General features: G+C 41.3%; 1 protein-coding gene and 1 long non-coding RNA gene across 5 annotated transcripts in view; one reads left to right on the top strand and one right to left on the bottom strand.

Annotated features, from left to right (window-relative positions):
* PTPRC (protein tyrosine phosphatase receptor type C) overlaps nt 1–27,657 on the bottom strand; it is a 294,186-nt gene that overhangs the window by 239,546 nt on the left and 26,983 nt on the right. For 3 of the 4 annotated variants that reach the window (XM_033916186.1, XM_033916189.1, XM_033916188.1), the window contains exon 2: nt 1,877–1,980. In XM_033916186.1, coding sequence (XP_033772077.1) covers nt 1,877–1,949 — 73 coding nt within the window. In that variant the 5' untranslated portion in view covers nt 1,950–1,980. Of the gene's footprint in view, nt 1–1,876; nt 1,981–2,056; nt 2,190–27,657 lie in introns of those variants that run through there. The other variant, XM_033916187.1, reaches the window with a different exon arrangement.
* LOC117346509 lies at nt 2,245–22,674 on the top strand. Its single transcript, XR_004536606.1, has 3 exons — nt 2,245–2,540; nt 19,319–19,446; nt 22,635–22,674. It is a non-coding gene; the product is annotated as an uncharacterized LOC117346509 (long non-coding RNA).

The following is a 27,657-nucleotide window of genomic DNA, read 5'->3' as shown; positions in this document are numbered from 1 at the left end:
CTTAATCCCCACATTGCCCCAGGTAGATTAGGAAGAGTGTGAGATAGGGAAAAATACTTAAGTACTTGAATGTAAACCACTTAGGCTATAAGTGGTGTATAAATACTAAAATAAATAAATAACAAGGCTCCTGAGGCAGGCCGGTTATGCCCAAACATGTGCGTGGCGAGCCATCGCACAATTAGGCAGAGTTGTGAAATAAAGTTGTACACCTGGACCTTGGTTGGCTCGTGTTTGAAGCTGTGGAGATCTTTCTCCCTATTTTGTTTGCCATATCTCCTTTCTCAGGAGCCATATGGTAACCCTTACTTGTGCTGAGCCGCAGACTTATTTATCTCGGTCCCAGCTTCCTCCCCAAGATATCCAAATGAACACCCAAATTTGTTTTTTCACATGTAGATATGGAGTTGATATTTAAATGGTTTGTCCAAATGATATTTGAAGACGACTGCGCAAAACCCCAAGATCTGACTGACTATCTCTCTCACTCCTGGCTAAATGTAGCTAGGTAAAAAGACTGGCACTGAATGCATTGCTGAAGCACAATTCAATGCCCTCAGAACAAAATAACCTAGCTAAATCAGCCTATAAAAAGAGCAGGTATATATCACTTTATTGTTAATAGTGTTTGAGGGATTCATATGGAGCAAGACCTTATCAGTCCAGAGTAAAGTCTGGGTGTAGTGATTTCTTTGGTTTTATATCCCATCCTCCCCAAAGAGCTCAGAAAGGGTTATAGTTTACAATCATAGTTTTCCAATATATAGTTACATTCATATAGACTTACAACAAACTTTGCATAGGTTATTCTCTAGACATTGCATAGCTTAGAGGAATCTTGGATAGGTAAATGGTTTTTGCAATTTTATGATTCCTTTTGGGCTTACATTTAGCATTAAAGAGACTGCTGAGGATTTCGAGAATGATTATCTTGCTCTTAGGTTAAACCTAGGCCCATCACAAGGGGTGGACAAAAAGGATGATTTCTATTAGACGCCATGCTGGGAGAGAGAGATTTTTGAGTCTATCTGCAAGACTACAAACACTTAACAGAAAGGGGAATACTGACAGCAAACCTTGCCATAGGCTCCATTTTGTTTAGTCCCTGCCCTGGTTGTAGTTCATATAACTGTGTCTTAGCTGCATGCCTCTCACATCTTTGGGTTTCAATATTTCAAATAAACAATATCTAGCCCTGGTTTTACGTTTCAGAACATCAAAACTTCTCTTTGAAAATAATATCTTAAATATCATCATTGTAATAAGAAAGAAAGCTTGACCAAACTCTCCCACTAGCATCTGGTAATTAAAATGTAAGCAGTACATTTTTATAGCTAGGTCTAAAATTTGAGGAAGTGAATGATCATCTTAAAGTCATGGAGTGGCTGGATAACCTTACTTAAAAATTCAACAGAAGAACATATTAGCAAGTGGTGTATAGTTTAATCTATTCTTTAGGAAAGTGAAATTGCAAATTAGTATCAAATGTAAATCCCAACGATGTAATGTGTTGCACACACATAGGAAAAAAATCTAAAATTTTACATGGAACTTTGTCAGATACTTTAACAAAGTGTTGAAGATATTACAAATCATAACAATTCCAGCTTAGAAGACTTTATTAATGTAATTGTGCAGAGGACACATAAGATGTCATCTACTTTTTAGTGCAAATATCGCAATTAGAAAAACAACAAGACTTCCTGAGAGGAATCCATGCCTCTTGACGCTGCTCTCACATTATCAAATTTATGAACATCTCACAAAGCAGGCTACATTTTGAAAGCTATCCACAGTCTAAAGATACTGCAGCTATCAGATCTGGGACTCGTGGTACATTGCCAACACGTCTAATGAAAGATGAGATATCACATACCATTGACGAAGACACCCTGGTCCAGAAGAACGAAACCAAGTATCAGCAATTTAACCCAGAAATCCATGGTCATTCAGAGAGATCAGGAAAGAACATATGCCTAGCTGTAAAGAAAAATATTTGTTATCTTTCGAAAAAAGTGTTTCTTAGCAAAAACTGAATCAGAAGCCGTAGACGTACATTGCTTGCTTATCAGTGAGGGTACTGCTTCCTCTGTTACCCAAGGACTAACCGCTAGCTAGTTCTGCAGCCAGCAAAGATGTGAGATGCAGTTTCACCTACTTCAAACCTCCAGTTGTACCATTCTGCTTTCAGGAAGTCTCTATTTTTCACTTCGCAATGACTTGACTTCCTTTATGACAGTAGAACACACCAAATAATTTCTGTCTGTAGAATGCAATAAGCATCTTTTTATGTGTGAGTTTTTTTAAACCAACAACTAAGAGAAAACAGAACATAATTTCATTATTACAAATATAGATATGTTTGTTCTGTCTAGAAATGCCTTTATCATTTGTGAACTGTCTTCTCACTTGTCTACTACAGTATTCAGAACAAAGAAGAACACTAAAAAAAAAAAGGGGGGCATTGCAGAATTGAAGGAAATATTTGACATGAAGAACAGAAGATGGTAGTTTTCATTAGGATACAGAGTATAGATAAAGTGAGTACAGCACTTTTCTATCTAAATCAGCATCTGTCAGAAGTTTTCAGCTCCAGTCTTTGCGGATCACAGGGCGGTCTGTGCAACCACAATATCCTACTGAATCAACAGTTCTCAGTCCAGTCTCAGGATACACCCAGCCAATAAGGTTTTCAGGATATCTCAATGAATATGCATGAGATGAATGTGCATACAATGGATGTACTTCATGTAAATCTATCTCATTTATATTCATTGTGGACATCCTGACTGGCTCAAAGTGTCCTAGGGACTGGGTTGAGAATCCTTGTATTAAACAAAGTGGGTACAAATATATCTAATAATATTCATTGTGAAGATTCTGGAAACTACCGTGGGATACCTGAGCACTTCTTAGTAAAAGGACCCTAATTTATGTTAATTCATGAATTTGTATTAGTCTTCTGAAAGGAAAGCACATTTTCACACTTTATATTGACTGGTTCTCTCATTGACACAAAAGTAAAGATTTTTGTACTAGCTGGGCTGGGTCAAGGGTGGGGGAATAGCTAGTATTTTTTTTATTCTTCTCCAGCCCTATGGTCATGAGGATATATATGGTATTTTATTGAAGGAACATGGGGAACAGAGGGAATTTGGGCAGTATGCCATGCTAAGGTCTGAAAATGGAGAGGTCTTATCAAGTAAAGCTGAAAGAGAAATGGAGAGGAATATCATTTTCCTTTTTCACAAATAACCATCTTGCCTGAATGTAGGTGGTATGGATAGGCCAGGCTGGACGGAAAGGGATCTAACTGTGGTACAGATGAGCTGCGGGTGGAGGGGGAAAAAAAAGTGAGGTGGAGTAAATTGGTGGGGATGAGTTGGGGTTGGGGAGGAAGAGAGTCTGGTGGGACATTCAGTTAGAGAATGACATGGGGAAAAAAATTATCACTGTTCCCGCCCCGTGAGCTCGTCCCCATCCCTGCCCCGTTCCCACAAGCTCGGTCCCTGTCCCCGCCCTGCAAACTGTCATATCCCATCTGCATAAGCCTTAAATAGTTATGATTTTATACTGAACTTATTTTACTAAACTATAAAAGAGACTATTCTGTACAATTGTCATTTTATAAACACAAATGATAGAGAGCAAGGATCGACAAAATTTCTGATTCCCCTCCCTTTCACAAATCTCCCCTCCACTATTGTGAAAACTGAACAAACCAAATTACTACAGAATGCTACGTAGAAAAATCAAGCTAACAGAATAGTTCAGTCACACACGGCAGGGATAGTGTTAGGGGAGAGCAACTAGGGCAACTGCCCCCTGGTCAGAGAGAGAGCCTTAAACCAGCTGGAAGCTAAAGAAGCATGGCCTAGGCTTTGCAGTCCCCAGTTATGTTTAACACCAGCTCAAGCAGGATACATATTTCAAATCTGAAATATTCTAATCACAAAATATAAAATAATTTTTTCTACCTTTTGTTGACTGGTAATTTTATTCTTCAAATCACATTGGTCTCAGGCTTTGGTTTTGGGTTCCTTCTGTCTTCATTGTGGTATGGATGTATCCTGAAGGTAAAACAGACCCAAGAGGAGCTGGGGAGGAGATGCCGAGTCCGACACAGGCACAATTTTTTTACCACAAGAGCAAGACTTTTCACTGCTTCCACGGGGCGGTGAAAGGTCTTGTCCCCATTCCTGCGGTAAACCAGTTGCAAATGTCCCCATTACTGTGGATTTACTGCGGTGACCACGGTAAATGGTCCCCATGTCATTCTCTACATTCAGTGCTTCCCTAGCTCTTCTTCCCTAGCTCTTCTTTTAGTCCTTCCAGTGTGCGTCCCACCTGCTGTGCTCTATATGACCTGGTCAGTTGTGCCCATGTCCCTGCCATACTTTGTTTTCCTTTTCATAGATATAGTAATGTGTACCCAGTTGAACCCTCCCAACCAAAGTTGGCTTTTATGTGGCTTATGTTAGTGCATGGTAATGACATCCCTATTAACTGCAGGGCACTGCCCTCATCCATATCACATTACCTATTAAGAATTTCTTTATTAGAAGTTTAACATCACAGTTATAACCTGTTAATAATTAGCATACTGTCACACTTATAGAACACATTAAAAGCCATGTTAAACACCCAATGTACCTTAATGACCCCAGAATAGAGTGGCAACATAGGAACCATAGGAGTAGTTTATGGATTAGAGCAGCAGAATAAGAGCAGGGAAAGCCAGGTTCAGATTGGATTGGATTGGGTTTATTATTTGATTTACCGCTATTGACATAAGTATTTAGCTGTGTACAAAAATCTTATTAAAATACAATACAGTCACTTCACAAAATCTATTTTTTTTAAAAACCCAATAAAACAATAGTTCAGATTAACAGAATAAAGTCAATCATTGCTAAATCCTATAGTCAGTTTGCTTCCTTGATATTGTTGAAATAATTGGATTGGGTTTATTATTTAATTTACCACTACAGTACTCCCCCGATATTCACGGGGGTTCCGTTCCAGGAACCCCCCGCGAATCTTGAAAAACCGCAAATACATTTTTTAGTGGAGGAGACAGGAGAGGGCAGCCATAGAGGCAGGAGAGAGCAGCTGGAACACCGGCGAATGAAGGAATCACTCACGGTATGCTCCAACCACCTCTTCCTGCACTACAGTCAGGCCTCACCAATCAGGAGCTACTTTGACAAGTTTCTGGAATCCTGTGGATTACAGGACTGGAGGCAACACGGATTCACTAGAGGTAGGTCTTGTCAGACAAATCTGATCAATTTCTTTGACTGGGTGACCAGAGAATTGGATAGAGGATGTGCGCTAGATGTGGTGTATTTAGATTTTAGCAAAGCCTTTGACAGTGTTCCACACAGACATCTAATAAATAAACTGAGTGCCCTCGGGATGGGTCCCAAAGTAACGGGCTGAGTCAAAAACTGGTTGACTGGAAGGCAACAGAGGATAGTAGTGATCAATGGAGATCACTCTGAGGAAAGGGATGTTAACAGTGGTGTGCCTCAAGGTTCTGTTTTTGGGCCTGTTCTTTTTAACATTTTTATAAACGATACTGCTGAAGCTACAATGCCTGCTATTACTGTTGGATAAGATTTGCCTCTTTGCAGATGATACCAAAATCTGCAATAGAATAGACACACCGGATGGTGTGAATAACATGAAGAAAGACCTGGCGAAGCTTGAAGAATGGTCTGAAATTTGGCAGCTAAAATTTAATGCTAAGAAATGCAAGGTCAGGCATTTGGGCTGCAAAAAAAACCTGAGGGAATGGTACAATTTAGGGATGAAGAATGTATGTGCATGACAGAAGAGCAGGATGGGTGTGATTGCATGTGATTATCTTAAGTTGGCCAAACAGGTTGAACAGGTAAAAGCGAAAGCTATCAGGATGCTAGTTTGCATAGGGATAGGTATGACCAGTAGGAAAAGGAGGTATTGATGCCCCTGTATAAGACTTTGGTGAGATCTATTTTAGAATATTGTGTACAATTCTGGAGGCCGCACCTTCACAAAGATATAAAAAAAGAATGGAGTCAATCCAGAGGAAGGCTATTAAAATGGTATGTGGTCTTCATCATAAGGCATATGGGGACAGACTTAAAAATCTCAATCTGTATACTTTGGAAGAAAGGCGAAAGAGGGAAGATATGATAGAGACGTTTACATACCTAAGTAATGTAAATGCGTACGAGTCGATTCTCTTTCATTTGAAAGGAAACTCTGCAATGAGAGGGCATAGGATGAAGTTAGGAGGTGAAAGACTCTGGAGTAAGCTAAGGAAATACTTTTTTACAGAAAAGTTGGTAGATGCATGGAACAGTCTCCCAGAAGAGGTGGAGGAGACAGAAACTATGTTTGAATTCAAAAGGGCCTGGGATAGGCACGTGGGATCTCTCAGAGAGAGAAAGAGATAATGGTTACTGCAGATGGGCCTTTACCTGCCATCTCCTGAGACTCTTTGTCCTACAGGGCAAACCCTGCCTCTCTCGCAGACCATTATTATTCGCCTTCCCGAATCCCAAGGGATGCCAATTCAAAAGATTTCTTGATACGACACTAGCCTTAAGTGAACTCCTCCTGAATTCTCCATCATACCAATCTTTCAAAAAAGCACTTAAAAACACACTCCTATTCAACAAATTCATTTGAATTCCCAAACTTCTAAACCCTGACCAACTCCACCTCCAACATACTCCCTCTCCCCGCTCCTTACTTCCCATCTACCTATTTATTCACACCCAAACCTATGTTGTCATTTCCTGGTACAACTGTACTCTCTATAAACCTGTACTTGTAGCTATTCCTGTAACCACTTCGCTCGCTTCAATACTGTATACCGTTTTGAACTGAAAAGGTATGATTGGATATAAATAAAGTTATTATTATTATCATCATGTTTCTGTGTTATTAAAAAAACATTGGGAAAGCCACTACTTGCCCTGGATCGGTAGCATGGAATGTTGCTACTCCTTGGGTTTTGGCCAGTTAATAGGGACCTGGATTGGCCACCGTGAGAATGGGCTGCTGTGCTCGATAGACCATTGGTCTGACCCAGTAAGGCTATTCTTAAATCAAGTTTCTTCCCACTAATGATTTATATATGCCGTAAGTAAAAGAGGAACTGGGATGGGTGGTGTGATCTGTTCTGTTGCTATGCTTTCAGCTTCTCGTGATCTCACAGAATTATATGACTGCATTAAAGGACTTGATATTAATAATGTTTATGTTAGAGCCAATGTAAGCTATTTCTTGAAATTTTTATGTTACTAAATGGCAATGCTTCTCAATGATCTCCTGGAGATATACCAAGCCTTTTGGTTTTTCAGAATTATCACAATGAAAATAGATTAAATAAATTTGCATATGCTAGTGAATCATTTTATGCAAATCTATGTCATGCATAATGGCTGGGAACCAATACCAATATGACTAGACAATTAACAAGCTCAATCAAGAGACACTGGTATGTTATACAACTCCTGTCCCCAATTTTACAAAATTACCAATAGTAGTGAGGGAGAAATGTAGGTGAAATTATTTCTAAACATAGGAATAAAAAGGAGGGAAGAGGGGAAAAGGATAAAAAAAAAACCACATACCGCATGCGGAGCATGCTAGTGGTATGAGAGTACGTTTGAGAGAGATGAATGGAGGGTACCAAGAAGAGACATGGTGATCAAATCAAGGACCACTACCACTTGTAAAAGTAAAACTGTAGTACTGTATAGGCTATTGAATGTCCCTGCAATTTGGTATATATGGGGGGAGGAGCAGTAGAGCAGTGCACATCCATTTAAATGTGAATTGCTATTGGAGCAGCACAGGCCCTAGTAGTTCACCACTGGCAAAAACTAAATCATCATACTAATCAGATTAATTAGAGAATAATATATCAGGTGATGGAAGGGTGGGAGGGTAGGAGATTGCAAACTCTTCAGAGCAGGGACAGTCTATTGCATGTTAAATGTACAGCACTGTGTACGCCTTTCAGCTCTATAGAAATGATAAATAGTAGTTGTAGTAGTACCAGGGTGGGAATTATGAGAGATTTCTCAACTACAACGAGCAACAGTGGATATACTGTATATACTCAATAAGTGGGTTTGAATCATGAAATTAATTGGCTTAAACTTCTTTGAGGGCGGTTCTAAGAGGGAAAGTCTTAGATCCTGTGATGTCAGAGGGAGTATAAGATTATCTCAGAAGAGATGGCTAACACCATCTTGACAAAGAATTAGAGGTTTAAGATAAAACGATGTGGCATAATTAGGAATTTTACCTCCCTGCACTTCCTGATGTAACATTTATCCAGTCAATGTTGGGTAATTGAAATCACACTATACTACTCGCGTCCAATCACATACAGAAACCAAAAACTCATCATCACTACCCTAATATGTACTGTTTGTGGAGATAAAGCCTCAGAAAAAGAGTCAAACACGGTTCAACCCCCATGAGGAACATTATCTAATGTGCGTCTAACAAACTATATAACATTCCATTTAGAAATTATCTAATACAGCACGTGTTTTAATCTTCACCAGCCCATTCCAACAAAAATGTGTTTTTTTGTGGCTGGTGTCACCTATATGTAAGTATAGTGGGATTTGGGTAGATTTTGGAAGGTTCATGTATTCCATCATAGTACTGTAGTACTTAGATTGAGGTATAGGCCCGAGTACCCATCTCTATGTTTGACTATACTGTCCACCAGGTTACTCCAGGAACCTGCTAGGACTGGTCATAACATCTGAAGCTGTCATACAAGTATGTACTATTTCATTCAAATTTATAGAAGGTAATATGGGGTCAGTGACCATTGGGGAAATATGGGAAGGGGGGTCATTTTTAGATCCCTCCAGTGGTCTTCTGGTCAGTTTGGGCATTTTTTTTGCACTCCTTAATTAATCAAACAAGTCTAGCCCCAGATATCAAAATTGTGCCCTGGACATAGTCTTAAATGTTTGATTATGGCAGAAAAGCATCCAACCAAACCTAATAATTAACCATGTGGTCAACGGGTATCTGCTACTAAATTTCTAGATAAATCTCAATAAAAACAGTTTTACTGGGTTTTTCCCTGCAACGTGAGCTAGTGAATCTATTCACGATTGAAACCCGAATTGGGTACACTGCTCCATTATCCAAGGCTTTTTTACTCTGACAAAGATACGACCACATCACAGAGGCATACCACGACTCACACTGGCTCCCAATACAAGCCAGAGTACACTTCAAATTCCACTATTTAAAGCTATAAAACGGAGACAGTCCAACCTACTGGAACAATCGACTAATTCAATCCACCTCAACCAGACACAGGAGAACCCACACACTATTCACACACCCGCCAACCAAAAATATCAAACGAAGAAAACTGTATGATAACCTACTGGACACCAGAGCAGCAACACTGGACAGACAACTCACCAATCTGCTGACTTTGACCACAGACTACAAAAACTTCAAAAAAAGAAACAAAAACCCAACTCTTCAAAAAAAAAAATACATAAAACCAATATAACACAACCATGTCCCAAGCTTCACCTACTTATCTACTCCTCAGCAAATTAGAAAATTTGCTATTCCTTATGTACTATTCCTTATGTACTATTCCTTATGTACTTCTTAATATCATAACAATTCTTATGTAATCCGCCTTGAACCGCAAGGTAATGGCGGAATAGAAATCACTAATGTAATGTAATATTACTTTGATAATAAAGAGAGTAAAATTGGTAAGCCTTACAAACTTTTCGGTTGGAAACCAATGGGATGTATCTAGAAATTTAGTAGCAGAAAAACATCCAAATCATAAGCCTTCCCTAGTTTGTCTCACACCACACCTCTAACATTCCCCAATGTGATTTAGATGAACTACAAACCAACAGCATAGATATCTGTGATTTGTATGGGGATGGCAATAAAACCATTCATCCGCTCTTTTGTCATTTTTTTGGACATTTTTCTTTTTTGAAACTGAGCCCCATGCTCTCTTAACATTTAAAAATGTAACATTGGCAGTCACACAATTTTCCATCGCTCATACTCAAAATGAACTAAACAATTAACATTCAACAACGTATTATGGATAAATAAATTCTGGCCGCAGCTTTATTAGCAACAATGCAATAACATTAACCATGGATGTAACAAATGCAACTTTCGCCAAGTGATCCCCCCCAAAACACCAACCCTGTCAGCTAGTCGGTAATGACCTAGCTGTCAGCCCCCCCCCAAAAAAAATTCATACTGTGTTTTCTTAACAATAATTCAACCCTTGCCCCCTCCCCCATGAGACCTGCAGTGCCACCCAGCCTCACCAATACCTGAGGCGGTGTCACACACAAGTATCTGTCCTTCCATCAATCCCTGTAACAAATACAATAAACTGATCATTGACAACCTGTAACGCAACCCTTTTCCGCTAAGCTGCGACACCCCCCCCCCCCCCTCAGGTCCTAAACCATATATCTACCCCATACACTCCAACAGGACAGGGTGGATGGGAAAAATAATATTTTCCACACTCCCTTCCCTCTTCCTTTCTTACCCTCTCACCACTACTCTAACCATCCTCTCCTCCCCTGAATTGCCAGACAAAATTAATTCCTCACAGCTCCTCATTCCCGCCAGACACCTAACCAATCACAGTCCAGCAACATTCCACCAATCAAACCTGACCTTTCCCGAACAACTATTCATTCTCCACCAACCAACCACAACAGACAAGTGCCCCTCTTATTCTTCCCCCCATACCTATCCTCTCAAAGCTCTTCAATGGTTCAGCCAATGTTACTTGCCCACTTCTTAATTCGTGGGCCCTTTTTGTTAACTGTGAAATCAGAATAAATGACCTATACTGTGTAAGGTATCTATGAAGTGCATAATTAAAAGTTAGGTAGGGATGAGGTACACAATCGGTCAAAGTAGGGATTTGACCACTGAATTAGAATCAATTATTGATACCTGCGTATCAGGGATAGGAAATGTGCTCACAATAATTTGCATACAGTGAAATAAATGTAATCCTTACGTAGGAAGCTCATTTAGCTGTCCTTTTACTAAGTTGCAATAAAATGGCATTAGTGAGCTTTTATGTAGGTTTTTACCACTCATTAAGTTCATTTTTACCAAGCAATAAAGTAGCATGTGGCCATTAAAAAAACATTACCTATTTTGTAGGCAGTATGGGCTCAAGCGATAATCCTATGGTGATCTAATTAGAAATGAAGGATATAAATTGTAGAACTAAAATCTAGATTCAAAGCAAACCAATCGTGTACCGATCGGTTTGCGAGCCCTTTGCGACCTAATTTCACTCCGACCCGATTCACTAACCTGTGTAGTGATCCCATCCCAATCCATGCATGCAAAGCAGGAAGAAAGCAATTCACTAAAATGAAAAAAAGCCACACCGACTGGGCTGGCCGATCCAAAGTAAGCGACTGCTGAGGACCAGTTGCTGAGGTCCTTTCCGACTGCCCTGCCTTCTGCCACCCTGCTTCTCTGCTCCATCTCAGCCCTGATCTCCTGTCCTTCCCCACACTGTGAGCCCGTGGGTTTAAAGCAGGTTAAAACCACGGGCTCGCTGGGCTGTTTAAAAGTAAACATTAAAAAAAAGTTGAGGCTCTTAGATGCATGCACAGACCATCTACAGATGGTCTGCCCATGCATCGGGATCGGTCTCCAGCGATCCATGCGGTGGGTGTGGGGGCGTGTCAACGATCATCCCCATTTGCATGCAGGCCTTTTGTGAATTCGTCAGCCTGCATGCAATCAGGCACGGATCGAACACGGAATTGGGGGTTAGTGAATCTAGCCCTAAGGCTGGCAATAGGCAGACTTGCACAGTTTGTGTCCTGTATATGGCTATTTGGTTTAAGATAGGCTAATGAGGGTTTAGACGGGAACTCCAGTCATTTGGAGATGGTTTAGCTAGGCTGGAGTGAGTTCCAGTAGTTGGAACCCAAGGACAGTACCAGGCACATTTCTATAGTCTATAGCCTAGAAATATCAAACTTACTTGAATTATGGGGAGTTCACTATAGCAATAGGCCTGTGCTACTAATGCGTCATTCATACATTCCACAGATACATTTACCCATAAGCATCAATCAACTAATTAAATTATTTCCATTGTTTAAGTGAAGTGCTCAGGCCACCAGCTTTACATGCTTACACTTCTCCCTCCGTATTCGCGGTGGATGCGGGCAGCCAATAGGCGCGAATATGAAAAAACCGCGAATAAGAAAAAAATGCAAATAATTTTTACATGTTATTTGCGGTTTTAAACAAAATGTCATCATTTTTACTAATGAAACCGTGAATAACCAGCGATTTCAGGGCACTGTACCAAACACTAAACAGAAAAATAATTTGAGTGATGATGTTTTTTTTTTGGGGGGGGGCAGAGTCAGCAGCAGAAAAATAGTAAATAATCGAAACCGCAGGTACGGAAACTGCGAATACAGAGGGAGAAGTGTAATTAAAAACAAACAATCACAGGCTTATAAGGGTCTATGGGCTAGATTCACTAACCTCCAATTCTGTGTCCGATGCATGCCTGATTACGTGCAGGCCGACGAATTCAATAAAGGCCTGCATGCAAATGGGGACGATCATTGACACGTCCCCCTCCCCCACCGCACGGATCGCTAGAGAGCGACCCTTGAGCATGTGCAGACCATCTTCTTTGCCTGCGCATGCTCTCAGTAGGATGTTTTTGTTTTGTTTTGGTTTTAGTTTTTGCAAGCCCATGGTTTTAATCCGCTTCAAACCGACGGGTTAAAACCACGAGCTTGTACTGTGGAGAAGGGTGGGAGAGTCAGGGCTGCAAGAGTTCGGGGCAGGCGGAAGATCAGGGCTGAATGCAGGAGTTCGGGGCAGAAAGCAGAAAAACAGGGCAGAGAGCAGGGCGGCAGAAAGCAAGGCGGTCGGAAAAGACCTGAGCGAGTGGTCCTCAGCAGTCGCTTGTTTGTGATCGGCCAGCCCAGTCAGTGTTGCAGGGTTTTGGTTTGTGAATCGCTGCTTGCCATCATTTGAATGCCATTCTCCCTCATTTGCATACGTGGATCGGAGGATGGATGGGACACAGGTTAGTGGATCGGGTCGGAGGGAAATCGGGTCACAAAAGGCTCGCAAACCGATCAGTACACGATCGGTTTGCTTAGTGAATCTAAGAACATAAGAACATAGGCCGTGCCTCTGCTGGGTAGACCTGAGGTCCATCATGACCAGCAGTCCGCTCATGCAGCGGCCCATCAGGTCCAGGACCTGTATACTAGCCCTCTATCTATACCCTTCTATCCCCTTTTCCTTCAGAAAATTGTCCAATCCCTTCTTGAACTCCAATACCATACCCTGTCCTATCAATCCCTCTGGAAGCACGTTCCATGTGTCCACCACCCGTCTTATGTAATGCAGCTGTGGTAATTGATTAGCACAGAAATACCCACTCTCTTGTCTCCAGACACGGCCCCTCTGTGCAAAAATAAAAAAATATTTGGCACACTACTGATTTGGATCTGAGCATGTCCTGTGGTACACCATTTTAAGCTGCAGTAAGCACATGCTAGCACTGACCACCACAGCTCAGTAAAAGGCCTCTTTAATACAGTATAGCTCCACACCATTTTGCATTAGACTTGTATTTCCAACCAGAGATCTACAAACAAACTAATCAGGGTGTCACACACAGACCTAGGGCAGGGGTGGGCAACTCCAGGCCTCGAGGGCCAGAATCCAGCCGGGTTTTCAGGATTTCCCCAATGAATATGCATTGAAAGCATTGCATGCAAATAGATCTCATGCATATTCATGGGGGAAATCCTGAAAACCAGACTGGATTCTGGCCCTCAAGGACCGGAGTTGCCCACCCCTGACCTAGGGCAACTAGTTTCCTTTTTTATGGTATTGATACTAATCTGTTTGGAAATATGAATGTACTAACATTACTAGAGAAAAAATATATATGTTATGCATTCCAAATAGATTGTGCCGTAAAAAATATAAAGACTTCCTTCTGTTGTGAAGTCTATTGCCAGACAGTGCCCTTTTTTACTACTTACATCAATCCAGAGTAACAGAAGAAAAATATACAGTTTGGTGGACTTCTCTTTACACCAAGTGGCAGGAAGATCAAGAGGCTGATCTGGGTTCAGCGAACAGTAAACAGTATGAAGGATGAAAAAAAGTTTGCAGTCACCTTTTCTGAGAAGCAGAGAGGAAGTTAGCTTTAGAGGAAATGTCTAGAGTGGAGGTACACATACAAAGACTGCAAACAGGTATGGCTTTCATCATATCCAGAATAGTATTTGCATTGATTTGGTTTGAGAAACAGGTTCATTATACTGTATTAATTGTACCATATTGTTCTATCGACCTTTCTCACTTTTCTGCCATGTATGTCAATTAATAACATAAGAACATAAGAAGCACCATCTCCAGATCAGACCTTCGATCTATCAAGTCCGGCAATCCGTACACGCGGAGGCCCAGCCAGATGTACACCTGGCGTAATTTTTAGTCACTCATATCCCTCTATGCCTCTTGTAAGGAGATGTGCATCTAGTTTGCTTTTAAATCCTAGGACGGTCGCTTCTGCTATAACCTCCTCTGGGAGAGCATTCCAGGTTTCAACCACTCTGTGTGAAGCAGAACTTCCTGATATTTGTCCTGGACTTGTCCCCATTTAGCTTCATTTCGTGTCCTCTTGTTCGTGTCAAATTGGACATTGTAAATAATTTTTTTTCCTGCTCTATTTTGTCGATTCCTTTCAGTATTTTGAAGGTAGAACAATCCCAGTCTCTTGAGTCGTTCCTCATATTCCAGTTTCTCCATACCTTTTACTAGCTTCGTTGCTCGTCTCTGCACTCTCTCCAGCAGTTTTATATCCTTCTTTAGGTTGGGAGATCAATGTTGGACATAGTATACCAAGTGTGGGCTGACCATTGCTCTATAAAGCGGCATAATAACCCTCTCCGATCTACTTGTGATTTCCTTCTTTATCATGCCTAACATTCTATTTGCTTTCTTTGCCACCGCCGCACATTGTGCCGATGGTTTCAGGGTCCTATCTATCAGTACGCCCAGGTCCTTTTCTTGTTTGCTCTTACCCAGAGTTGCTCCTGACATTATATACTTGTGTTCTTTGTTCTTTCTGCCTAAATGCATTACTTTGCACTTTTCCACATTAAACTTCATCTGCCATTTTTCTGCCCATTTCTCTAACTTACACTAGTCGTTCTGAGTTCCTCGTTATCTTTCTGCGATCTGATTGCCCGGCATAGCTTTGTGTCATCTGCAAACTTGATGATCTCACTGGATGTTCCTTCCTCTAGGTCATTGATGAAAATATTAAATAAGATTGGCCCAAGTACCAAGCCCTGGGGTACACCTCTAGTCACTTTCTCCCAGTCTGAGAAATTCCCATTTATGCCCACTCTCTGCTTTCTGTTCTCCAGCTATTTGCCTATCCATCTTTGTATATCCACCTCTATTCCATGGCTTTGTAGTTTCCTGAGAAGTCTTTCATGTGGAACCTTGTCGAACGCTTTCTGGAAGTCCAAGTATAGTGGTTCTCCACTATCAATTTGTTTGTTCACGGTCTCAAAAAATTGAAGTAAATTCGTCAAACATGATCTCCCTTTCCTGAAACCATGTTGACTGGTTCTCATCAGGTTGTGTGTATCCAAATGCCGGACTATGCTATCTTTAATCAGTGCTTAAACCATCTTTCCAGGGACAGACATAAGACTCATAAGTCTGTAATTGCCCGGCTCTCCTCTTGATCCTTTTTTGAAAATTGGCGTGACATTCGCTATCTTCCAGTCGTCCGATATCTGTCCAGTTGGCAAGTTTTTGCAGTAGTTCTCCAATTTCAACCTTCAGTTCCTTTAAGGCTCTCGGGTGAATTCCTTCCGGTCCAGGGGATTTGCCACTTTTAAGTTTGTCGATCTGGTAGTATACTGTGGTGAGGCTGACTTCTATTACTTCTTTGAACACTTCCACTGCTTCTATTACAAATGCTGGCCCCTCCTACTTCTCATTGGCTTGTGCTTTGCATTTTTCTTATAGACATAGTTTTGGGGGTTTTTTTTAATGGTTCAAAAAGATAGATGCATAGAGCATAAACACATCCATTTTTGAAAAAAACAAGATAGATATCTTGCAGTTTTGAAAATGGGTATGTTTGATACTAGATTTTTGCATGTGTTCCGTAAAACGTCTAAACTTGGATTTAGACATCATACAGATGTAGTCCTGGTCCTACCCACATGCAGTCTGTGGGCTCTGGCCAGCTTGTTGGGGTTCACAAAATGATTTTAGTTCTTTCAGTTTATACTTCTCAAGCTTGGGAGCATGCTAGGGCAGATAAATCCAATAGGTTGGAGGACTACAGTTCTGGGGTTCAATCACACTCATTCAGTCCTCCACTTAACTGCTTACCAAAGAACCACAATAAATTCAACTACGGGAAACAGACCAGTTAAAGAGTATACTACCAAATTCCATGAAATACCTTGACTTTTTGTTCTATCAACTCGTGTTTGAGTCCTAGCAACTTGAATTACAGATCTAAAAAGAAATTGGTTTTGTGCCAGTCTGGTAAGGTCCTCCAGCATCATCTCCATGGTTGTTTTCAACATGCCCAGCCATCTGATTGCAGGTCACCCTCTTCACCTGGTTCCTTCGATCTTCCTAAACATGATGTCCTTCTCCAATGATCTTTGTCTTCTGACAGTATGACCAAAATAAGACAGTCATAACTTCATCATTTGGGCTTCAAGTGGCATAGCTGGTTTGATCTCTTCCAATCAATTTGTTAGTCCTTTTGGCAATCAACAGCATACATGAAATACAATAAACACAATCATAATTAATTTCAAAATAGAATTTCTTAAATAAAATTATCTACAACTCGGTTCAAGTATAGAATAAACTGATTTCAAATGAATTCAAATTAATGTTGCTCCAAAACTATTTCTCTTGTATGCCCTTTCTTTTCTGCACTCTTCTTCTTACTCCTTGTCTCTGTCCTCTCCTGGCAATCCCTTGGGTGAGTAAAGTCTTTTCTCTCCTCTTTTTGTGAACCTCACTAGGATCCCTCTTTCTTCTCTCTGTTTGTCTGCTCTTCTGCAAACTTCTTTAGACTCTCTCGCCACAAGCAATCAGTACCTTCAGGAGTCTTCCTCTGTGCTAGGACTCTGGTGGGAGTAGCAGGATAACCAGAAAGCCTTGAATCTATTCCTCCCTGCTGCACGCCTCATATTCCGTCAGAGTTGTTATGCTCACGTTATCCCTCTCCTCAAGTCGCTTCATTGGCTCCCAGTTTGCTTCCACATACAGTTCAAACTCCTCATACTGACCTACAAGAGTATTCACTCTGCAGCTCCTCAGTATCTCTCCTCTCTTATCTCACCCTAGACTCCACCCCGGGAACTCCATTCGTTGGGTAAGTCTCTCTTGTCTGTACCCTTCTCCTCTACTGCCAACTCCTGATTCCATCCCTTCTACCTTGCTGCACTGTATGCCTGGAACAACCTACCTGGCTCGATATGTTAGGCTCCATCTCTGGTGGTATTCAAGTACAGGCTGATGGCCAACTTCTTCAAAGCTGTATTTAAGTCCTAACCCTACCAATTTTGTAAAGCACCATATTTGTTTGTCATTCCCTCTAAAGCCCCCATCTCTACCTCTTCTTCCCTTTATATTTCCCTGCATGAGCACCATATAGTGATTTATCATTTTTGTTCAGTGTGTTTATCATAATTAGATTGTAAGCTCTTGAGCAGGACAGTTGTTTCCATGTTTAATGTATAGCGCTGCATATGTTTGTGGCGCTATAGAAATAATAAATAGCTGTAGCAAAAGTAGTAGTAATTATGGTAAATTAGCTAATTTACCATTAGTAGATTTCCTATCTGGGATCTTGCCCCCCCCCCCCCCCCCCCATGCATCCATTCATTGGAAATGAGTCCTTTTGGATATTCATCCAGAATTAGCCTAAATCACCATATTTCAAAAACATGCATTTCCTGATAATCTTCTTGCATACCTCAGGCGATTTTTGTTGCTTAGGCATTACATTTCTGATGAAAATGTTTGCAGTCAGATATTGTTCATCCTTTAACCCATCTGTTTCTTAAAAATACTAAGAATTGAAGGTGATCTAACACTTTAGTTGGGACCAAAATGTCAAAAACTTTTCAAGTGTGCTATGTTACCCGTTTGTGGGATTTCAGTGGTCAATTTCTTCCACACAGTGACTGAGCATATAAATCATTTTGCCTTTTTTTTTTGTAGTTCTGCAATTAGCCACATATGTGCCGACAGTATTTTTCTTGTGCAAAGCTGAGCAGGAGATGACTTTTATGTGCAACATTTCAGACAGGAAACAGTTTGTAGTTGGAAATCTTCATGCAAAAAGTAGTTTTGTCAGCGTGGGAGTAGTTCTACGCAAGAGAACTTTGCTGCAGTTGTGCTATGCACAGGGAAAGCTATTTTCAAAAGCCATTTATTGATGCAAATGACTATATACCCAAGTAAAAGTGCTTTTTGGAAACTGCCCACCCTATACTTATATATAAATGTGTTGTTCCCCAACTTGTAAGCTTGCCTTTTTGTGGTTGCCTTCCTCTGGGTGTGGTAAGGCTAGGCGATGCAACTGCATATATTATTTTGACTGAAAAAAGTACCCATTAAAAGAGGAGGTACGCATAGTACATCCCAAGATGCTCTTCTCATGTGAGAAGCGAGGCACAGGCTGCTAAGTGGGAAGGAAAGCTTGGCCCCCCTGATACGGGTTTCCCAGTCTTATCAACATTATAGAAAACTTTTTAAAGCCTTTGTTTAGATTAGACAGTTTGTGGGGAATGATATCGATTGAATGTTAACCTATATAATTTAAATATGTACTTCACTGTAAATGTACAGTTTCCTCATATGTGAACTGCATCGAACTGTAAAGTGTTTGCGGGATAGAAATAGTGTTATGTTATGTGACTTATTCTGATTGGTTCCCTGAACACCCCCCTCCCCTCCCCCCAGTTGGCCTTCCCTTTCACAGGCCTCACATGTGAGGGCTTGGGCGAGTCACTATTTCTGTTTGACTTCCGTTACCAGCCATCGCTTGTCTTCCACTTCCAAACCTGTTCTGCCAGTCTTGACTGGTGCTTAATTCCAAATAACGATTTTGCCTCATGAGTCTATATTGTTCCTGATTCACTGATAGCGTGACTGTTAGAATGACCATGGGTCTGGCCTTTTTTTTCCTGTATTTCTCTAGCCTCCTGCCATCCGGTGACCGGCATCTAATGCTAACTCTGAAAAGGCAAACCTTAGGCTGATGCTTTAAGTCCTGGCAACTTCTGAGTAACAGAGGACTCAACCCAAAGGGGGAAGCAGCCATTATAGGTGAATATGTGCAGTCTCCACCGTGTTTCCCACTGAACTGTAGTCCAGTAATAACAACAAATCTCTGTGGATACTGTAAAAGTTTTTATTATGCAACAACCAGATCTTTTTAGGGTTTTAGTTATTGGCTTTTAACTTCTTCACTTTTATTCAGTTTGTTGCATTAACTTCTGTAAACTGCATAGAACTATACGGCCTTGCGGTGTATAAAAATTGCTATTATTTTCCTTGGGCAATTTTTTAAGTATACTGTATGGATATTTTCCATCTGAGAACTGATGTAAAATCTGCGAGGAAAGGTATTCACAAATCCAGGATCAAAGCGAGTCGCCTGGAAAATTGGTCTCTTAAGGCACTTAAAAGCATTTTAAAATAGAGTAAAATTATCCAAACAAATATTTCTATGCTATTACAGCTTTAGGGTCTTCCAGGGACATTACTAAGGGCTAATTATCACTCTGTTGATAGCGCTGCTGCATGTATGCCATCTCTAGAGGGGTATTCCTAGGAGGCTGGTCTACTTTTGGCCACCTCTTGATTACCCCCTCTAGTAGTACTAATCTTCAGACCCTCAGAAATGCCACCAGCCACTCAAATATGTTTCATAGTAGTTGATTTATACATTCAATCCTCACCGGGTCACTTATGATAGAAAATGTTTTAAATTTGAATGTAACAAATCTTTTAAATCTTTCATTTCTATAAGGCTAATACTTAGCTTAAGGGATCCATTCTAAGGGATACATCACCGACATGTTTCACCCTAGAAGGGTTTCATCAGGGCTACGATCCCTTTATTACAGTGGTCTCAAACTCCAACCCTTTGCAGGGCCACATTTTGGATTTGTGGGTACTTGGAGGGCCTCAGAAAAAAATAGTTAATTTCTTATTAAAGAAATAACAATTTTGCATGAGGCTAAACTCTTTGTAGTTTATAAATCTTTCCTTTTGGCTAACCCCCTCTTCTATGAAACTGCGCTGGCAGTTTCTAGCGCGAGGAGCCATGCTGAATGGCTCGCGCTGCTCCCGATGCTCATAGAGTTCCTATGAGCGTCAGAAGCAGCACGGGCCATTCAGCGTGATTCTCTGCGTTAAAAACTGCTAGCATGGTTTCATAGTAGAGGTAATTTATAGCTAAAGAGACCTATGATCAAGAAACCATTTTATTTTACTTTTATGATTATAATAGACATACCGAGGGCCTCAAAATAGTACCTGGCCGGGCCGCAAGTTTAAGACCACTGCTTTATTAGAACTGGTTACCCAAGACACGACCACTATGTTTTCAAAAAAAACATTTTCTATCATAAGTGACCCGGTGAGGATTGAATGTATAAATCAACCACTATGAAACATATTTGAGTGGCTGGTGGCATTTCTGAGGGTCTGAAGATTAGTACTACTAGAGGGGGTAATCAAGAGGTGGCCAAAAGTAGACCAGCCTCCTAGGAATGCTTGTTATTTATCCTTTCATATAACAGATATTCTGAAGCATTAGCCATCAATCTCTAGAGGGGTGGCATTATCAGCGGTCCTTTAGCATGGCTGACTATATCAGCACTTTAACCCAACTACCCTCTCCCCCCTCCAAAGTCAGCACCTTTACCCAAACCCCTGCCACATTGTCATCACCCCTTCGCTGCTCCCCTGTCCAGCAGCACCTCTTCCCTGCTCCCTAATATCTGCTCCCAAACCGCCGTTCCTACCCTCCCTCCATCCTGGTCTCTTCTGGCCCACCGGCACGAACCGCTGCTGCCGCTACTGCTCTTCATTCGCGCCTGCCCTCCTCTTCAAAGCCCTCCTCTATTTCTGTCTGCCTGTCAATGTCCCTGCCCACTGCCTGTCTATCGTGCCCCTTCTCCCACCTACCATTTTTCTTGGTTTGGTTTTTTGGGTGGGGGCAACCGGCACAGAGTAACTGCTGGATACAGTAAACCATCATGCGCACACGCTCCAAAACGTGCGCACACGCCGAACGCACATGCTCCACATGCTTTAAAATTTCTCTGCCGGCCACGGAGCTACGGATCACGCAGATAGGAGTGCGCATGAGCGCTTAGAGTTTTATTATTGGTGATGATTGGGGGGGGGGGGTCAATATTCAGCCAGCAGCAGTGAGCATTTCTTTAACCACCAGTGGTGTTATACCCGTATAGTCAATGCCAGGTCATGTCTAGGCACTAGCATTGAGTATCTGGGTTATGAGCAATATTCAGGACTTAACCACCTAAGTGACACCACATAAAGATAGGAATGACTTCTATGTAGTCAGATTAAGTGCTGAATATAAGGGCTTACCCTGGACCACCCACAGAATAGCTGGCTTACAGTTTAGTGATCTGTGGTAATATTCAGCAGCATTAACCAGTGAAGTGCCGCTGAATATCAATCGATAGCCTTGAACAAGTGATTTAACCAGTTAGGAGCTATTTCTTTTTTTCCAAAAATATTTTATTAACATTTAAATAAATCAATACAATCTAACTAAATTAAGGGCTCCTTTTACTAAGGTGGCACTAGCGGTTTTAGCACAAAATTATCGCGCGTGCTAGCAAAATTATCGCCTGCTTAAAAGGAGGCGGTAGCGGCTAGTGCGTGGGGCAATTTAGCACACGCTATTCCGCGCGTTAAGGCCCTAGCGCTCCTTTGTAAAAGGAACCCTAAGTATCAAGGTTGTCGCAACATAAAACAAAGAATTACAGATCTTACTCCTTCATATTCAATAAACAGTTCCAGATTTTTTTAAAAGAAAATTCTCACATTGCCAAACTTAGGGCTGCTTTTACGAAGCCGCGTTAGCAGCTTCAGCGTGCACGACTTTTAATCACGCGCTAACCCCCGCGCTAGCCGAAAGACTACCTCATGCTCAAAAGGAGGTGGTAGCGGCCAGCGGTTTAGCATGCGCGTTAAACCGCTAACGCGCCTTCGTAAAAGGAGCCCTTAGGGCCGTGACTGCGCTGCAGCCACTAGCGTGACTTTGTAAAACAGGCCCTTAATTGCATATATTTTTTCATATTTGCTATATAGACAAACCATATTCCACCAATGTTGTATTCTAATTTAGAGAAGTCTTTCCAATTAGCTAGAATTGTTTTGATTGCAATCAGTATTAAATTCTTAACTGTTTATGTGTTTAAAGTTGATTTTTCTAGCTGATTATATTGTTCTATCGATCTCTTTATTTCAAGCTAGGAAAACAGGAGCCAGAGGGAAACAAGGGTGCAGAGAAAGACATGGTAAGAAAAAAAAAAGAGGTGGTGGTTATGCCGTGGTACATCTTGTTGGTATGACCCCGCATGGATTACTGTTATCAGGATGCAGACAAGATGAAGCCATCAAAAGCCTATGTTGAAACTTAAAAATCTAAGATAAAAAGAGAGATTGGGGAAGAAAGTTGTTATAATAGAGAGACATTTAAATACCTGAAAGATTTTAATGCACAGGAAATAAACCTCTTTTCAAGGGAGAGAAGGTTCTAGAACAAGGGATCAAGATATGAGGTTGTGAGTGGCTGAGGAGTAATGTCAGGAAATGTTTCAGCTCACAGCAGGCAGTGTTGTTTTAAATACTGACTGCCATGAACTGAATCTTATCTTTTCTATATTAAAATTTGATATACCGCAGAGAAACCAAAAATGTCATCATAGCAGTTTGCATCAAAATTTGGACAATAACTACTACTACTACTATTTTCTATAGCACTGAAAGGCTTACACAGCACTGTACATTTAGCATTCAATTAACAGTCCCCACTCAGAAGAGCTTACAATCTAATTTGGACAGACAGGACATCTCAGGATTGGGGAAATTCTGGTAGAAGGAATTATATCAATTTATACTCAATTCAAAGTGCAATCACGCCATGGGGTGATAGGCATTTTAATATTCTCTGTTTTGCTCTCCATTCGTTTCCTAATAATTCCTAATATTGTATTTGCTTTCTTAGCCACTGCTGCATAATAAACAAGGATTTTAATTCATCATCAACAATGATACCTAGATTCAGGGTTTGTTTGTTGTTTTTTTTTTCAGGTATAGGAATCTGATGGTGAGTGGGAGTTAAAAGTTGAAAGCAGCTTCAAAGAAGTGAGCTTTTAGCTTGGATTTGAATACTGCCTGAGTCGGAGCATGATGTATTGGCTGGCAACCTGTTCCAGGTATACGGCGTGGCAAGAAAGAAGGGACGGAGTCTGGAGTTGGTAGTGGAGGCGAAGGGTACAAATAAGAGGGACTTTCCTGATGAACGGGGGAAATAAGTGAGGAGAGATATTGAGGGGGCTACAGAGTGAATGCACTTATAAGCCAGTAAGAGGAATTTGAACTGTATTCGGAAATGGATGGGGAGCCAATGAAGTGACTTGAGGCGAGGGGTAATGTGAGCATGGCGGTTCTCATGGAATATGAGTCGTGCAGCAGCATTTTGAACACACTGAAAGGATGAGAGACAGATGTGCGGGAGACCTGAGAGAAGTACGTTGCAGTAGTCTAAACGCGAGGTGATGAGAGCATGGATAAGGGTTTTGGTAGTGTGTTCGGAGAGGAGAGGTCAGATTTTGGTAATATTGAGGAAGAAATGACAGGTTTTACCATTTTGTTGGATCTGAGTGGAGAAGGAGAGGAGTCAAAGATAACCCCGCGGTTGCGAGCTGACGAGGTAGGGAGGAGGAAAGTGTTATTCTCAGAAATAGCGAATGGCAAGAGGGGGAGGTGAGTTTAGACAGAAAGATAAGGAGTTCAGTTTTAGCCATATTGAGATGGTGGCAATGACATAGTAAGGGTGAGCAGTGCCCAGAGCAGTGACACCCCTCCCCCACCCTTGCTCCCCCTGCTGCTTGCATGTCCCCATCCCTTTCCCCGTATCCTTTTTAGCTTCTCCGTGTAAGCAGCATGCTGCCCATGTCAGTGTCGGCTAGCACTTTGATGTCACTTTCTAGGCATAGGTCCCAGAAGTGACGTCAGAGAGAGCACCAATGTCAAGCGGGCAACAACCTTGCACCAGTACAGGGGAAGGCAAGTGGTGCGTACGCATAGCAAAGAGAGGAACGAGGAGCGTGTGGGTGGGAGGGCGGAGAGGAGGAGGGGTGCCGTCGCGTCCTTAGGAAGACCATACCTGGGGTGGGGTGAGGCGAGGTGGTGTGGTGTGGGGTGTGGGGTGTGGGGTGTGGGGTGGACTCCCCCCCCCTTTTACTATGCCACTGGATGGCAGTAAGACATTCAAGTGGCAATGTTGGACAGGCGGGCTGAGATTCGGGCCTGAATTCCAGTACAGATATCTGGTGTGGAGCGGTAGATCTGGGAGTCATCAACATAGAGGTGATATTGAAATCCATGGGAGGAAATCAGTGAACCGAGAGCAGGTACGGTGTATATGGAGAAAAGGAGAGATCCCAAGACATAGCCTTGAGGTACGCCAACGGAGCTAATATAGACGTTTAAACTACTGCTTCATTTGTGACTGGAGGAGGGACTTTGGCAGGGAATGAGTTGTCACAGTAAAGCCTGGTTGGGTGGAAATCTTGTCAGTCAATCAATAAACCAGTAATATAACAGAAGTAAGCATCAACACATAAAAAAATAGCTTGAAATCAAAAGACAGACAATTGCAACAAACAAAAATCAATATAGAGGACATAAATAACAAAGTAGAGGACATAAATAACTATAGGTAATTGATGTCAGATTAACTAAGAGAGACAAAAAGCATAAATGAAATTAACCATAAAGATTACATTTTGAGTGTTTTCATGAATTCAGACAGAGTAGATAGGTTCCCGATATGTGGTAGGAGATTGTTCCATAGTTTTTGGCCTATGTAACAGAAGACAGACTATCGTGAGGCGAATTTCTGAGAGGGATGGAAGACAAAAATGGTTACTGTCTGCTAAACGGAAGGAACAAGAGGGGCAAATTGGATAATAAGCCTACTCAAATATACAGGTGCATGTGGGATGTGAGACAAAAATACTGAAGTGAAAAGTTTAAAAGTAATACAAGCAGAGAGAGGGAGACAGTGTTCTGAGGGAGTACATGGTCAAAAAGGCATGCTTAGTTCAGAAGCTTCACGTAAAGATCTCAGTCAGTAGTATGGCATTGATAGATCATTCATAATAACATACACACCTCAATGCCCCCCTCTCTTCTTATCTAGTTATTCTTATCTTAGTAACTGCTATGCGGATAGGGATGGTGCAGAAAAATTTGTAAAGGGGGGACTTTTTCTTGAAGCAGCCTGACGGCGAAACATGTCGATGTGACAGGTCCCTTTCCTGATAAGATAATGAAAACATTTAAGATAAGTTTTTATAACAAATTAAGTTATTGCTATTAAGCACTTTAAAAATCATTTCAGAAAATATATATAAAAAATAAAAAAACACGGAAAATATATTGTGAGGGGCTAGTGAAGAAGCCATAGCCAGTAAGCACTATTTGGCAGCCATGAAAAATGTGTGGTGACCAAATGGCATGTCTGAAACCCTGATAGTTTGTTTAAAAGAATAATTAGATAAGAAGAGCGGGGGGCATTGAGGTGTGTATGTTAGTTCAGAAGCTTAACAGCGGTAGATTGAACAACTTGTAATCTTTTGAGTGAGGAGAGAGGGAGACCAGCATATAAAGAATTCAGGCATGATATGACTAATGCATGGATTAATGGCTGTAAATATATAGTGTGGGAGTTAGAAGAGAGTGGACAGAACGGATATGTTGTATTGTGTAGAAAGATGGCCTGATAACTGAGTCAATTTGTGGCTTGAAAGTGAGTTTGGTATCGAAAATAACTCGCAGAATCTGAACCGATTCAGAAAAATTTAAATGGTAATTGATGTTAAGTGGGGTGGGGATGGGGGGAGGGGTGAAATTGGAAGAAGAGGGAAAACAGATGCACTCACATTTGTCAGGGTTTAACACAAGCATGTTTTCTTTAAGCCATGATGATACTTTGCTTAGACAAGTTGTAAGATCAATGATAGACAGGGTAGGTCAGTAATACAGTAACAGATCTGAATATCATCTGTACAACAGCCATGATCTTAGATAACTGTTGAGGAGATAGAGAAAAATATTAAATGGAAGCAGAGAAGTGACTGAGGTCATTGGAGATAACTTGATAGGTCCTGCCGGGGACATCTGATGGCATGTTAAAGTCTCCAAGCAAGATGAGAGGACTGAATAGGGAAGTGCATTCTACGGTAAGAGATAGATTTTCATCACCAGAATCAGTAGAGGTGTAGGTCCTCTCTGTAAGATAACTCCTGAACCAAGTGAGGACAGTCCCAGAAATCTCAATGTTACGAAGTCATTTAAGAAGTGAGTGATCGGTGAGATCAAACGCAGGACAGATCTAATGAAACAAGCACTAGGTGTGGAGTGTCAAGGGTTGTGTGAATAGAATCATAGAATGTTAAAAGGATAGTTTCAGTGCTGTAGTGGTGTCAGAATCCTGTCTGAAATGGATAAAGAATATTGGTTTGTTCCACATGAGTCAGTTGTTGGAAAACAAATTTTTCCAGAATTTGAGAAAAATGGCAGGTTAGAGACAGGACAAAAGTTCAAGGGCATGGATTGATCTAGATGAGGCTCTTTCAGCAGGACGAACAAAAGCATGTTTCCAAGGGGTAGGAAAAATTCCTTCCCCAGGGTATAGTGTACGAGAGAAAGAAGGGAGGGAGAAAGTTGACAAGATAATTTCTTTACCAGAGAGGCAGGCCAGGGGTTAAATACCAGGGATGAAGAGTTTAATGGACAAGATGCTGGCGATATCTGAGAGGCTGAAAGAACATCATAAGGATGAAAGAACAGACAATGAATTTTGAGGCTTGGGAGCCAGAAGAGAGCGAGACAGAAATATTAGTGGAACAGGCATGGACAGACAGAGAGGAGCGAAGGGATATAATTTTCTTCTCCCAAGCTGAGACTAGTACCTCTGAAGGAAGGACTTGTGGATCATAATCTGGGCTTATTGACAATTTTGGTGATAGAGTTTGAAAAATGGAACTTAAGAATAGCCTTACTGGGTCAGATCAAAGGTCCATCAAACCCAGTATCCCGTTCTCACGGTGGCCAATCCAGGTCACTAGAACCTGGCCAAAACCCAAGGAGTAGCAATATTCCATGCTACCGATCCAGGGCAAGCAGTGGTTTCCCCCCCATGTCTTTCTCAATAAACAGACTATGGACTTTTCCTCCAGGAAATTGTCCAAACCCTTCTTA

This window comes from Geotrypetes seraphini, chromosome 12 (genome assembly GCF_902459505.1).
Source record: "Geotrypetes seraphini chromosome 12, aGeoSer1.1, whole genome shotgun sequence".
NCBI classification, from domain to species: Eukaryota; Metazoa; Chordata; class Amphibia; order Gymnophiona; family Dermophiidae; genus Geotrypetes; species Geotrypetes seraphini.
Note: the sequence above shows the minus strand (reverse complement) of the source record. Positions and strands in the feature narration are given on the sequence as shown.